Source organism: Bipolaris maydis (assembly GCF_028858645.1).
Source record: "Bipolaris maydis strain C4 unplaced genomic scaffold PSV08scaffold_10, whole genome shotgun sequence".
In the NCBI taxonomy this organism is placed as follows: Eukaryota; Fungi; Ascomycota; class Dothideomycetes; order Pleosporales; family Pleosporaceae; genus Bipolaris; species Bipolaris maydis.
In genome coordinates this window covers 1,487,755-1,502,505 of record NW_027093866.1, presented here as the reverse complement: position 1 = coordinate 1,502,505, position 14,751 = coordinate 1,487,755, and the positions used below count along the sequence as shown (strand labels likewise).

The 14,751-nt window shown below is 52.5% G+C and overlaps 4 protein-coding genes across 4 annotated transcripts; 3 read left to right on the top strand and 1 right to left on the bottom strand.

The window, feature by feature from the left end:
* Positions 1-1,118: 1,118 nt before the first annotated feature.
* PSV08DRAFT_184467 (Cupredoxin) lies at positions 1,119-3,223 on the top strand (the record flags this gene model as incomplete). Its single annotated transcript, XM_014227541.1, has 8 exons — positions 1,119-1,387; positions 1,436-1,593; positions 1,643-1,812; positions 1,863-2,071; positions 2,121-2,200; positions 2,253-2,324; positions 2,373-2,982; positions 3,034-3,223. 8 exons carry the CDS (start codon positions 1,119-1,121, stop codon positions 3,221-3,223), a joined length of 1,758 nt encoding a protein of 585 aa, XP_014083016.1.
* Positions 3,224-5,940: 2,717 nt separating this feature from the next.
* Positions 5,941-7,792, bottom strand: PSV08DRAFT_411103 (HAD-like domain-containing protein; the record flags this gene model as incomplete). The annotated part of the gene is made up of 3 exons (XM_014227542.1): positions 5,941-7,117; positions 7,170-7,482; positions 7,534-7,792. 3 exons carry the CDS (start codon positions 7,790-7,792, stop codon positions 6,403-6,405), a joined length of 1,287 nt encoding a protein of 428 aa, XP_014083017.1. The 3' UTR covers positions 5,941-6,402.
* Positions 7,793-10,227: 2,435 nt separating this feature from the next.
* Positions 10,228-11,858, top strand: PSV08DRAFT_364007 (uncharacterized protein; the record flags this gene model as incomplete). Its single annotated transcript, XM_066093057.1, has 2 exons — positions 10,228-10,609; positions 10,678-11,858. 2 exons carry the CDS (start codon positions 10,228-10,230, stop codon positions 11,856-11,858), a joined length of 1,563 nt encoding a protein of 520 aa, XP_065948841.1.
* Positions 11,859-13,896: 2,038 nt separating this feature from the next.
* PSV08DRAFT_249372 (uncharacterized protein) lies at positions 13,897-14,559 on the top strand (the record flags this gene model as incomplete). Its single annotated transcript, XM_066092384.1, has 3 exons — positions 13,897-14,017; positions 14,085-14,367; positions 14,409-14,559. 3 exons carry the CDS (start codon positions 13,897-13,899, stop codon positions 14,557-14,559), a joined length of 555 nt encoding a protein of 184 aa, XP_065948840.1.
* Positions 14,560-14,751: the final 192 nt, after the last annotated feature.

Genomic DNA, 14,751 nt, shown 5'->3' with positions numbered 1-14,751 from the left:
GCAATCTTGATTCCCCATAATTGATCATCATCAACAAAGGTCGCAGCGACACGTGTAGATAACGTGTATCTGGCGCGCCATCATATACCCATGACCCATGCCGTGCAACTGCACAAAACACAGTGTCCGCGGGCGTAGTACCTGGTGTGGCAGCGAGCGCCATCGTGTGAGGGCAGCAGCAATGCCATGATGAAGGATGTAGATATCCGGAGAGTGGTGTATTTTTATCGCCTTGCTAGCGTCCGAACGGGGCGTTCGAAAGGAATCCTGTATACTTTCCTTCTTTCTTCAGCAACGGAACGCACAGCCCCTTGCCATGTCGCCTATCTGGTGGGGTTCGTTGGTTTGTTTTTGGGGAATAGGGCAGGCTGCGGGTCAGGAACACAATGATAAGCTTTGTGGTCTTCAGCCACGTCAAGATTGCGTACGAAAAGGCCGTGTTAGTGTCTTGGGCCGATGATGAGTGTGGTTACAACGAGAAGTGAGCGGAAAAACGAACAAGGCGAGGCCAAAGAAAGCGCTAGCGCATGCGCTTTGGGTCTAGTGAATATATGTCCACTGGGCAGGAAGGGTCCACGGGTCTGCACAGCTTCCAGTTCACCACAGCTGCACTGCAGCCACAGGGCAATTAAACACATGCCCTTTTCCATCACCCTCTTCCGGATGAGTTCCATTGAAACCACAATAACAGGTTCATCAACCTTGTCTGTTCTCAATCATCCACTATGGTGCTAGAGCCAGTTGCAATCTTATCACTTGCTTTTTCCCTCGTTAGCTCCATCATCTCTCGACAAAAGACCCGAAGCGTAAGCTCGCCATGAGAAAAACTCCCTTGCATCCCCCTTTCTTGACATTGTGGATCTCGATCGGTTCCAGGAAGCACCGCATTGCGATCACCACTGCCCGGGGCAAGCCACAGATATCCCTGCGTGTGTCTTTGGATCTGCCGAGCTCCAAAGCCCATCAGCTGGCCATGTCTTGGTGAACGCCCGATTCTGTTATGATCTTTGAAATAATGATGGTGTGGCTGCACGTGGTGCACTGCCTGGCTTGCTTAAAGCTTTCGTCATGCCTCTGCACTTGTGTTCGTCAGCTTGAAAGAGTTCTCCTGTGTCAATATGTTTTCTTCATCAGTCACTCGCTCATGTTTCTTACTCAACTGCTTAGTTCTTGGCTCTCGTGCCGCTCCATTCGCTAACAACACTACACCCAACACCACTACAACATCGTATCTATCCTATCCAACTCTCACGGTCCCTATTCTGGATGAGTATCCAACAGATGACGTGCTCCCTCCGAACGACAAGGAAGAAAGATGGAACAGTCCAGAGTACAAATGGATCTTTCAGTACCCACTTCCCATACCTCCAGTCAAGGAATCAAAATTGTAGGATATCCAACAGCCCGACAATGATCGAAAACTAAGACAGAACAGCACCTACACCAACAACGTCACAGGCGCTATCATTGACTATTACGAAGTCGATGTCAAGGCCATCAAAAAACAGGTCTATCCTGACCTCCCACCTGCCGATATGTTCTCGTATGATGGACATGTGCCTGGTCCAACCTTCAAGATGCGCAAGGGCCGAGGTAAGGTTGGTCTTTAACCTACTCGTACCAAGCTAATGTTCCATTTCAGAGGCTGTTGTACGGTTTAACAACGTCAGTCCAACAAATTCGTCTGTCCACGTGCACGGCCAATACAATCGTGCTCCCTTTGATGGATGGGCAGCAGACTACGCGCTGCCTGGCCAGTACAAAGATTACTACTACCCAAATGCACAAAATGCACGAACAATCTGGTACCATGTTAGTCAGGTCTGATTTAATTGCTACGAAGGCCAAGCTGATACCCACAGGACCACACCGAACACGAAACAGGCGAGAACGTGTATTTCGGACTGAACGGCTTCTATCTCTTGAGCGATGACGAAGAGCAAGCGCTTGACTTGCCAGATGGCGACCTTGACATTCCACTTGCTATATCTGCAAAGCAATATTCCACCAACGGATCTCTGATATACAACCACAACAACCACACTGGACTTTGGGGTGATGTGATTGAAGTGTAAGAAGATTCTGAAAGATTTTTTGATCGCGACTAATTAATTTGGCAGTAACGGACAGCCTTGGCCATACCTTGAAGTGAAGCCATGCAAATACCGTTTCCGCGTGCTCGATGGTGCTGTCAGTCGTGGTAAGTTAGATCATGTAATCTGTATCGTGACCGGCGTGCTGATTCGCAATAGCATTCGACATTTTCCTCAAGGAAGACGGAACTAATGAAACAATGAGCTTCCATGTCATTGGTTCGGATGCTGGTATGTTACTTGATCAATCCATTTGGGTTCTGCTAATTTTCTCCTCAGGTCTCTTCCAGCATCCAGTGGAAACCAAGAGCCTTGCGCTGGCTGAAGGTGAACGTTATGAGATAATTGTCGACTTTGCCAACCACGCAGGCAAGAACATTACCATGTACAACGAGCGTGGTATGGCTGGAAACCTCGACTTTGCCGCAACCAATCGCATTATGAAATTTATTGTCAGCGACCCAGACGACGACTCCATAACCAACGATCCTCTCCCAACCGACATGCACTACATCCCTCCGCCACCAGAGGCCAACATCACAAAGAACTTTACCTTTTCCCGTGTTAACGGCTCATGGGTCATCAACGGTGTCGGTTGGGTAGACATTGAAAACCGCATCCTGACCCGACCAATCCTGGGCCAAGATGAAATCTGGGAGTTGAGGCATGGAGGTGGAAATGCCTCACATCCAGTCCACATCCATCTCGTTGATTTCCAAATCCTTTCTCGCACTGGAGGAAGGAACACGGTGATGCCATACGAATCCGCAGGCATGAAGGATGTTGTTTGGGTCGCTCCCGGCGAAGTGGTCAGAGTCGTAGCAAGATATGCACCATGGAAGGGTGTCTACATGTTCCATTGCCACAACCTCGTCCATGAGGATTACGAGTAAGTTCAAAGCTTTCGATTTATGGGCATATCAAGACTAACGATTCAAAGCATGATGGTAGCATTCAATGTGACTCAACTCGAGAAATGGGGATACGACAAAGACACCATTTTCATTGACCCGATGCAGCCCGAATTCCGCCCAAGGAACATCAACTCGGCAGACTACACGGAGGAAGCGATTTTGGAGAAACTGGATTGGTTTTACCACACAAACGCATACAACAGGACCATGGCTTGAGCAGACGGCATATGTACATAGAGCCGCTCTCAAGTGGATGGTTGAGGAGTGACCATGCATATTCCCGTGCCTTTGTGCACCTGAACTTAGATCATAGAACGCATTACCACGACTCTCGTTTACAAATTTCTGTAATTATCTATCCTTTTTTTTCTTTGATAAAAATCACATTCTTGCAGCCTCATCGAGTCACATCACGTGTCAAGTGTTGCGACAAACAGTGTATTGACTTGACACGGTAAGATAGTGGGTGGGAAAGCATTAGTGCCGCAGGTTTCTCATGAGTAATATGACACATTCTAGAATATTCATCGATATCTGACATCTCGTATTCTACCCCTTGTGCTCATGTCATGTCGAGAGCGAGAGCACCCGGAGCCGAGAGCCGATTAAGCCATTGATTTTTTTTCTTCCTCTCGGCCGCCGCCTCGATTCACAGTCGACTCATCTCCATATCTTACAATTGTTATTAAGCCTTCCGTGACCCGTAAATATGACACTTGTGTATGTCGCAGCTTTATGATCTGGAATATATGTAAACTCAAACAACGATATCTGAAGCCCAAAATCAGCTATTCTTAACAACAAGAATATGCTTACTACGAGAATGTTATTGCGCCCCCACCGCCTACTCAAGTTATCCCGAAATCCGACCAACAGGACGCATGCGAAGCACTTGAACCTCACATCACGCCATGTAACGACATCGTCTCACCCTCTCCCCGCCAACGTCCTTCCGCCTGGGCACCAAGAGAAAGAGATGGAGAAAAAAAAATCCAAAACACGACTACTGCATGAAATTTCTGTCCAACATACTACCTCATGGCCTTATTACGGGGCATGGGGAAACGGGACGACTCCATAGCATATTGCGAAATGAGAAATAGAGGGATGACGGGGACCAGGGTAGTGGACATTGCCCCCACAAAAAATCCATATTATCCCGAGACTTGAGCTTGAGGTCTCCACGATCTCGATAAGATAACGAGAAGAAGGTGGCTGGGACCAGCACTGGGAAAAGGGGACTGGGGGGGACCCAGAGGGCCAGGGGGGTGTGGTGACCGTCATCCTTTCACTTTCCACGTTCCACGATTAAACCAGGAACCCCCCAGACCATCGCCCCGAAAAAAAATCCACACGAGTCGTGATGTCAAGGGTTGCCTGTTTAGGCAGGATATTCGGGGGACCGGGTAGTTTACCGGGGGAAAAGAAAAGGCAGAGAGAAAGAAGAGGGTTTGTGGTGTTTCACTTTCAACGTTTTAACTAACCAGGGGGGGGGGGGGGGGGGGGGGGCGTGGTTAGAGTCACGTGAGGGCGTGGTTGGAGTGAGATTGGGAAGCTTTGTGGGTTACGCGTCGTTGGTGGTGGTGGTGGTGGTGGGTAGGTTGGGGCTTGGAGATGCGGACCAGAGAGAGAGAGAGAGAGAGAGAGAGAGAGAGTACGTACGCATATTGCATTCGGTTTTCAGAAGTGTGATTAAACAAACGGCCGAGTTAGGACGGGGGGGGGGTGCCTGAGAACCGTTTTTTTTTCTTTCTTTCTTTGTTCCCGTATTCCGGTCAGCCCGGGTCCCCGTTGTCGCGTGCGAAATTAAGTCATCTTACGTTCTATGTAAACCTGCCTGTCGGGTTTTTTCGGGTGTTTAATCTCAGAAGAGTCGGTCCCGGAAATTCTGGAATACTACTCATCTGGGATGATTGTTTTTTTTCTTGGTTTGATGAAGGGTTTGTTGTGGACAGCCTTTGTTTGATGAACAATTTGTGGATGGGTGATTGTTTTTTTGGGTTGAGGGTTTCAAGTAGACATGTCGAACACTCATGGCTGCCGTATCATAGTTCTCGAGTAGCATACCACGCGTTACTCGCCCCAAAGCGTAAGTATGAGGGCGGGATGGCGCTAGTGATGGTTGCTGGGGGTTGGTTGGGGTTGTAACCTTTTGTTCTCGTTGCAAAGGCGCAGATTTGTAAGTGAGTAGCTCGAAAGTTTATTCACACAGACAAGCACTGTGATGGACCCCTTTTTTTGTCTTTATCGTTGGTATTGCGATAGACAAAGATAGTCGGGTCACTACGTACGCTAGGCTGCTAGGCTAACTGGCAAAGGTTTACATGACAAACCCTGATCTACACCGTCAGTCGGTGTCACACTTGTCAAGTTTGCACCCTGTATTTCCCTTGCTATCTGCTCAGACCTTTTGCCTAAGTAGCGCAAGGGGGGCCCGACCGCACCAGAGATTATGGCGTGCTCTCTCTTTCTCCCGTCTCGTTGCGGCGGTATCTAAGCTAACTACCCAGGGATTGCTTACTTACACGCTAAGTAAAGACAACCCCCCCACCAAAGTGTTTTAAATACGTACCATTTCCACGTGTGATTGTCCTCCGAGACTTATGCGTACGCACGTGCTGTGTACGTACTAAATAGGTAGTAGTACTTGGAACTAAGCCAGCTTACCAAAACATGAGTAATGGAAGGGAGGGGGAGGGGGGGGGCAAAAGAAAAGTGGAGTTGGTTGGGTTGGGTCGGTCCGACTGGGTGAGGTGGTGGTGTTGTTGGTCAGTGGGAGATGGGAAGTATGCCCCATGTCGGGGTTGGCGCTGATGGCCGCGGTGGGGGGAAGAGGGTGTGGGGGGGGGGAGAGAGAAGGAGAGGGGAGGGGTAATTACTTTTTTTCAGCCCGCTTAGCGCGGCTGGTGCTTTTGGGGGGGGGGGGGGGGAGTGTGCTGGAGAAATCGGGGGATGATGGGATTTTGTAGGGTAAAATGAGGTTATGGGAGTGGGATGGGGAGGGGGAGAATGTTCCTGGGGTGATGTTAGACTCGGTAGCTTTTTTCTTTCTTTTGTGTGTGTGTGTGTTGAGTACGTGTCGGTAAGGAGGGTTGTAGAGTAATTGGTGCTAGACTAGAGAGAGTACAAAACATGTCGAGTGTTTCATGGCTTCGTTTCATTAGGGGGGTTGCAAAGAAGGGATAATAAAGAATTTACATCTTGATTGATGTGGTATCATGAACATGTAAAGTCCATGTCATCTAAGAGGAATTTATCATCTATAGCGACAAGCGCCTATTCTTCTTAGTCTTGTAAAAGGAAAGATATCAGGACCCCATGCGCCATACACCTATGCTATGCTGTACAGAGATAAGAAAAGAAAAAAACATGTCGAGAATCAAAAAGTCAACCATCTATTCCTCCATCACACCAGTCGCCATCATGCTCTCCTTCAGAGCCTTCTTGTACTCGCGCTCCATGCCATGCTTGACAGCGTCAAGGACAGTGTTTACTGTAGCCTTGGGCTCGAAGCGGGGCTTGGTGCCATCTTGGAAGACACCAGTCTTGACCAGGATCGAGTACCAGTTGGCGTCGGGGTTTTGCTCGTTGTATTCATTGGTACCCCGAATGTCTGATTCTGGTGTGTCGCCTACAAAGTAGACAGTGGAAGGAGGCGAGTCAATACCGTGGGTATCTTTGCGCCATTCCTGGAGCAGACGAGTTGCAAACTGGAAGGTGCCGATTTGTGGCTTTCCAAATGCAGTGGTCTCGAGGGTACGACCAGTGACAGCCTTGAACATGGCTTCCAAGGAAACCCGGAGGGCACCCATACCAATGCGGGTAAGGTCGTGCGAAGCGCTCCAGACCACGTCGTTGTGAGAGAAAAAGACTGGTGGGCCTTCGTCGTAGTTCTCGGACCTCGTGCCAAGACGGCCTTTCTTTGACATGAGTAGGTCAAGAATGATCTGCTGGTCCGACGCCCAATCACGTGAGTCGGCGAAAACGAAAATGGCCTCGATTTCAACCTCAGCAAAGTTGCGGGTTCGCGAGTTGTTGTATTCTTCCTCTGTAAGCTTGCGGAAAGGGGTAGTATCTTGGTTGTCCTTGATGATGTCACCAGGAGTTACACTGAGCTTGCGTTAGAAATAGGTATGCGGCCGGAACAGCGGGCAAGACTTACACATCCTTGAATCCGTAACCTTCGGCGACAATGCGGCATTTTTCGCCCTCGCCACCGACGACCAGCACAGTACCGTACTTCTCGGCCATCTCCCTCATTGGAGTGTGTCCGCAAATGAACTGGCCAGGCGAAACTTCAATCTCTAGTTGCTTGCTCAGTTGGATGCAACGCTCAGCTTCAGTCTTGCCGCCACCATTGGTGACGAAAATGTACGGGACTTGAATGCCATATTCATTGTCACCGTTGAGCATCTTCATGGCCTCAATAGCTTCCGGAATGGGACGGCCACCACGAATGAGGACGCCGTCAATATCTATGTATGGTTAGAAATATTGTGCTTCACATGGGACTTTGTCTAACGCACCAAAAGCAAACGCATATTTGTCCGTGACGGATGTTTCAGGAGGTGTCAGATCCGGTGATCCAGGGGCGACAGCGTCGAGGTGACGTCTAGCAGTCTCAAAGCCGCTGGCAATCTCCGACTGTTTGGATGGGGCCATGAGATGTTGTGGGGGAACAACGACGGTCGGGCCCATGTTGATGTTCTCGCGGGTAGCCTCCACTGCTGAGAGGCGACGCACGAAACCGCTTCCCGCTGCGGGAACTGCAAGAGGTGCCGACATGGTGTAAGGTAGATTTGTTCAGAATCTGTGCCAATCACAAAGGTTTGCTAGAAAACGCTCTCCTCCGGGTAGTAGAGTTTGAAAGATGTGGCGAGGTTGGTAGCGGAGGAAGTTTGGTGGTCTTTATAGCGTGTGAGCCCGGTAATCAGGTTGATTCTCCAGAAAACCCCTCAAGTAAGCGGAGAGAATAGTGGGTACGTGGATATGTGGGAATGTGGAGGTGGGTTGTAATGCTACATGGTTGGTTTGCGCAAAGACGCCGAGTGTTTTATACCAAAGACGAACGGTCAATCCAAGGTAAACCCCTAGCATCGCTGGAGTGATCATCTTCATCATTAGTGGCATAATACTCTGCACGTCTACGTCGATTCACCAGACCCTGAGCATGAGAACTACTAGTTTAGGACTTTGTCGGTGACTATTGCGTAGAGTGATGGCGTCACCCGGTCGGAACAAGCGCAAGGGACGCTTCAGCACGTCGAATTCGATGGCAGGACACTATCCTAGGCGTGCCCTTCTCGACATGTGCTTGGAGATTGTGACACGTTTCTCGATGCTGATTCGATACCTACGACAGTGATGTTGCAATAATTGTGGGTATACGGCCGAAGTTGTGCGGCTGCTTGAATCCCTGGTAATCTTGGATTACAGCCGTCTCATGCGCGCCATGTGGCAGACGGCCGCGGTTGGTGTTGTAGTTGTGGAACGGTGTTGCAGAATTTTGAAGTTCTTCGGCGCTATGATGTCACTAAATGATTAGGTTGCATGTCGCTACGCCGCATGAGAGCATACATCCTCACCGGCCGGAGGTGTCCGCGAATGAACGTTCGTCAGGGACTCGGGGACTCTGAGTCGCCGTGTCAAACACTTGCCAAGTGTGAAAGTTAACACGAATGAAATGCCAGCCGCCCTGGTCTTTTGGCGAGGACAAGCCGGCCTGCGTTCTCGCCAAGCGTCGGGGACTTGATGAGGCAACTTGAGGCTCAACGGAGGCCGTCTCGGCAGACATGCCAAAACGTTGAGCCGTCCTGTCAGGGTCTGGTGCGTCGCATCAAGAAACGATGTCAGCATCCGCCGTACAATGCAATCGTTCGCGATTGCAATATTACAATAGTAACAGCAACAACAGTTTGTAATATCCTCGAAATGACGTCCGCACCATTGTCCCATCTCTTGCCCCGAGTAAAACCGCGCGCGCGCATCTACACAGCCTACACAGTGGATCGCTAGTACCTACAGTAGGACAGGTACCCACATCCAAGGCACAAGCATGGGTCACTTGACGTAACTGTACATGACCCTACAAGCCTCCCGGTGCTTTTTGCAGAGTGGATGACGGTTGTAGGTATGCGACCTGTACGTGAAACCGGGCCAGGTCGCAATAAAGGTAGCAATGAGGCATTTCTGCAAGACACAAGTGACGCTGGCCGTGCCAGTTCTCCCAGCCACGACAACGACAACAACGACAAGACCAAAGACTGTGTATGCTACCGGTAGTGACACTGGCGCAACAGTGGGGGATGCAGTATTGCCAACCAGCCTCCCAATGAGACAACGAGTACATTTAGTGACCAGTCATTGTACGTATCCCTAGCGGATATATGGGCGTCTACAAGTGCCGAGAAGCCGTTCAAGGCCCGAAGCAATCTGTAAGAAGTAATGATCAGACGACGCGGTTGTGGAAGGTAAAGGGATGTTCGCTGCGCTGTTGCCGCTACCGCTACTGGGGTTTGATGTTAGATGCTGAAGAGATGGGGAAAGGGCCAACGGAGCAGAGAAGGCGGGGTGTGGTGTCGAATCCACGCCTCCACGCCTCCACGCCTCCACGAGTTTCCTGGAGCGGCTCCGGATTTGCAACCAGCGGGAATTAACCAGCATAGGGTCTATCTATTCACCACCTTCCGCAGACTCACCGCAAGTTCTTGCACATCGGTCGACTGTCGCTAGGGCGGCGCTATGCCGTCCTAAAGTGCTTTGCTGGGCAAGCCTTGAGTATGATTGTGCGAGACCTGCTTCACGCACCAAGTTCCCGTCGCAGGGACTCGGTTCAGCTGCCGTGCTCCACTGTTTTTGTGGAGGGACAAAGTGGAAGTGCTGATCGGTTAGGGGAAGTGGGCCCTCTGGTCTTTGGCAATGTCGCTGTCGGCACAGTACAGCCGAGTACGTCGCGGATATGGCGTTTCACCGATTGTGAGGATAGAGGGATGTGGATCGGTACTTGGAGTATCAAATACTGTGATGAGTGTGAGCTCTGAGGCGAAGAGATAGATGGGTGGGGTTGTTGGTCATGGGAGAAGGAAGGAGCAGCTTGCATTGAATAGGCAGGAGCAGGCCCGAACAACATGCGTTGCGATTTGCATCGCTGCCCCGCGTTAAGCTCCCACATCCCTTACTATCCATCTCCACATTACGAGTAAGACTTATCCTCTCGAGCCATGAATTGGACAGGTGGTTCACTGCAGCGCACTAAGAAAGCCAACTCGGGCATGCTACAACGGCAGAGAGCGTATTTTGCCAAGGCACGAACAAACCTTCAGAACATACCTCAAACGCCTATTGCTCCCTTTTGCCCGAGTTATCTTCGCGACAATAGCAAATCAGATTTTCTAGCGGTTCCTTCGTTTGAGTTGATCTCGGACCGACGTAGGGGGTGCTCTGTGAGAGGTCGAGGGGAGCCAGCACAGAGTGAGGATATACCTGTACCAGACGACAAGTGGTGCGCGATCAGCAGGCATCAAGTATCTCCACATGAATCACCCAGCAAACGTGTCGCTCACCATGACGTCCAATCGGAGACTTCACCCCAAGCTCAAGAAGGTAGTTGTGGCGAGCAGATGCATGATTACTTGCGTGGTGTTTAGACAGAGAAACTGACGGCAAAGTAGACTTGGGTAGCCCGAAACTCAAGGCCCCAGACAAGAATGTGGAGATGCAACTGTTGGAGGCGAATAAGAAAAGGCTGTTAACACAGGCAGATTGGATCGGCATCGACGCTGCAAAGCCAGTGCAACTGCAATTTGTGTCGTGCAAGCAGAAAGAGAAGATTGGCAAGCGCAGAAGAAGGACTGGAAAATGCCGCGCGCAGAAAAGACAGCGTGTTGAGGGAGAATTAAAACCAAAAAAGCCTCAACTTCAGCACCGGTCCTTTGCTAAACTCTTGGAAAGTTGTGCTAGCCGTGACGGACCCGAGGACATAGAGGTTCGCATAGGCACAGAGGCATTGACAGATGGACAGTCTGCTCAGCTCCAAGAGTGTGTGCAGTCGGAAGTTTGTTCAAGCCCGATGCTTTTTGAGCAAGACGATTTAGTTTCCCGTGACTCAGCGACATGTGAAGATGGTGGGCACCATGACGAGCGCAATCTGCGTTTTGTGTTTAGGGGCCGGGCCTCTCCCATGGGTCTACGTACTCAGCACGTAACGGGCAGGCAAAAGATGGATGAAACACAGCTACTCGAAGAACCAGCATCGGTATCCACATGCCGGGCCAAACATGTGCATGGGGTCACCAATGACAGCGAGGACCCAAGTGTATACGCAATCGTCGATCAAGAACCCTGGATGGCGTATCTCGCAATTTCCGACGTTTCTTCACGGGCAAACGATGCGGGAATTTGGCCCAAAGACGAATTGCAGCTTGAGGGGAAGAGCATTGGGGGAAATGAGAGTGCGTGTGACACAAGATGGTCAAAGGGCGCCACTCAGGGCGTGGAGGAAGAGGATGGTGAAAGTTTTGGCGCAGCGTCAAGATGCGAGTGTTTGGCTTTGTTGAAGCGGGGTATAGGGAGAGCGGCAGCAGGGTATGTGCCGGAGATGAAGGGCATTCGCGCAGACCAGCCAAATTGGAGCCATGTACAAACTTTGGACGAAGATGAGAAGGAGTGGCAGGCGTTTGTCTTGGGTAGCGACCAGAGTCGATCCTTGCCAAGGGCGCAGCTGGACGCACGCCGATGTTTTGCGCAGACAGCAGTAGAGTATGCGCAAGAGGCATGTTCAAAGCAGCTGCCGCTATCCGTTGCAGCGAGTTGCGCAAGCACCCCCGCCCGGAATGATGCCGAAATTCCGTAGATTTGGTTCTTCCACACGCGACAGGGGACAGGATGCAGCAGATTGAATGCTACGGGTGCGGTCATGCAAGAGGTATGTATGTACAGAAGGAATTATTGGGGGGGGGGGGGGGGGGGGGGGAGATGTTGAGGAGACAGGAAGTGTTGGGCAAAAGCGAGGCGGTAGGTGGGCAGTGAGTGACTGATGCATGTGTAGTGTAGTAGTGAATGTACACAGTAGTACATCCATCCACTTGCCTAGCTAGGAAGCAAGGCATGTTTACTAGATGGGACGTGTGCCTTGGGACGTTCAGATGCAACGTCCCGCAGTAGCACTTTGATATTCGGGGCGACTCAGACAGGCATAGACGGGGAAGGGCGCTGGGAAGGAGCAGAGTAAGTATACAGGTATTCGGGCCGGGCGGGTATGAACGAGTGAATGGGTGGGTGGTGTAGTGTACTAGCACTAGTAGCAGTTGCGATACCCCAGTCAGCAGTGACGACGGAGCGTATCGTTGTAGATCCCAACAAGCGGTAGCTAGTAAGTAGACACAGACGTATGTATGCCTGATCATCGTTTCGGCGGGGACGTGGGATGAGGCGGGAGTCGAGAAGTGGATTGGCCCGTTTTGGCCGAGGAGCAAATGGCAAGGCCCATGTTTTGACTTTTAGAGTGGCAGGCTAGCGTAGCTGGCGGACGTACCGCCGTGTTACATGTCAGCGAATGAAGATGGGCAGCTGGCATTGTCTTTGTGTCGCTGGCGCGCTACGTGAATAGGGCCCGGATGGCGTCGAGGCGTTGGAAACGTTAGCTGGAGGGTGTTGGCAGCATTGGCGGCTTTTGGCTTGGGCGGTTCTGCGAGTGTGTGCTCGGTGTTGGTGTGGGAGCGTGCGTGCAGGACGCATTGAGAAGGGGCGAGGGAGGGTGGTGTTGGAGGGAGTGTAATACATGGCCATGCTAAGAGTTTGACGAATGCAGCAACTCGAGTATGGACAGAGGGCACGCCAAGATGGGGAGCAATGCGAACACCTGCACACGATGCGTCAGAGTCGGATCAACATGCATGTCGTGGGTAGTAGCAATTGTTTGAAGAGGGGAGGGGGGGGTGGCCCGGGGCAGGCCGAGTGACGTGCGGGGCTCTATTTCTGGGTGAGCCCTATGAGTTGAGAGGCCATCCTTGTCTTGGCTCGAGTGGGCTCGGACCGGGGCAAAGGATGCAAATGCTAGAGGCAGCGCCAATGCTGGTGGCGGCGCCAGAGTTACAGGCGGACAGGCGGACAGGCGGACAGGCGGACAGGCGGACAGGCGGACAGGCATGTAGACAGACAGACAGACAGACAGAAGGACACGGTGAAGCCCAAGGGCGGGCGGCGGCGGTCATGTGAGGGAGCGGGCGGCGGGGATGATTCAGAGCAGGAGCAGCGCGTGCAGTTGGGGCGAGCAGCAAACGATTGGACACAGAGGACGGAAAGGGTCGAGGACAGCACACCGCCAGCCGGTCACATGGACTGGCTGGCAGGCAGGCAAGCAGTTCCGCATGGGGGCGAGAGGGCCACGGCCACGGCAACAGAGCAGACACAGACACAGACAGTCGACAATTGATGTGCGGGGGGGCGTTGTGGCATGACTGGCGCTCGGCCGTCAGGGGTAGAAAAATCCTTTGCCTTCTCGAAGCCGTCGAAAGATGACTAGCCGGCCGGCCGTCACGCGACTCGGCGACGCAGCAGCAGCAGCAACAGCCTAGCAGCAACAGCACAAGCACAAGCAGATGCAGCCGCAGCCGCAGCCGTGGGCCTGCGCTGCCATGGCGACTTTGTCGCGTCGCTGTGCAAGGGAGCCGTGAAGCAGCCGGCCGGCCAGGAAATTGGTGGCTCGAGGCAAACTTTGGCCATGACGACGGTGCATCCCTGGCCTCTGGTTGCGCCGTCGTTGGTGATCGAACCGTTGTGCCGGCTTCGCACTTGGTTTCACCCTGCCCGCGCGCCACGTGTGAGCCTATCGAGGCGAGCCCACAGCCACACATGAGGGGGCGCCCCAGCCCACAAGACAGCCTGCTTGCATGCCACTCGTCCTCGCGGGAGTCATAGTAATCTGCCAGTCTGATGGAGCTGCCGGCCAGCGAGCGAGTAGCAGTGTAGTGTACAGCACAGCAGTGGCAGCAGCACGCTGTCTGCTCACCGGTGTGTCAAGACACGAACGACCCACGCAATCCATGCCCGTAGCCACTGCTGCTGCTGCTGCATACAGGCCCAATGAGGACTATCATGTCGGTGGTGGTGGTGGTGGTGACGATGATGATGATGACGATGCAAGCAGCCTTGCCCATGCTGCCCTCTACTCTGGCTGCCTCAGTCGCCGGCATGGGATCCCCCTCTTGGGCCGGATGTAACGGCAGCGCTACAGTAGCTGTACAGACTTGTACATGCATGCAAATACGTCGTTGCTGGACGCAGCTCGCCCTCCCAGCTCGCCTGTCAGCGGGAAGCGGCAGCGTAGGCGCAGGCGGAGGCGGCGGCCATGGTCCTCCCTGGTGCGCATGCCTGCCCATGCCGCTGCCTCACTCATGCTCAGGCTGCCCACGACTGGCTCCCGTGGCCTGCAGGCGGGCGTGATTGGCAGCGGTGCAGCTGGCGGTGCAGTCGAGGGCGGATGCAGATGCACATGGCGGATGGGACAACCTTGGGCTGCGTCATTGTCGACGCCGTTGCACGGTGGGGCCTAACCAGTGTCGCGGCTCGCACTTGGTTACCGCTAGCACACGAGACAAACAGGGAAGACGGCTTTCGCAGCCCGAGTTACCATGTCTTGACGCGGACTTGGGCCCGACCGACAAGGAGGCACGGAGTCAAGGTCAAGGCATGCTGTCCGTGGCATAGGCGTGTCGTTTGCAAACTTAGCTGAGAAAAATCCCGTC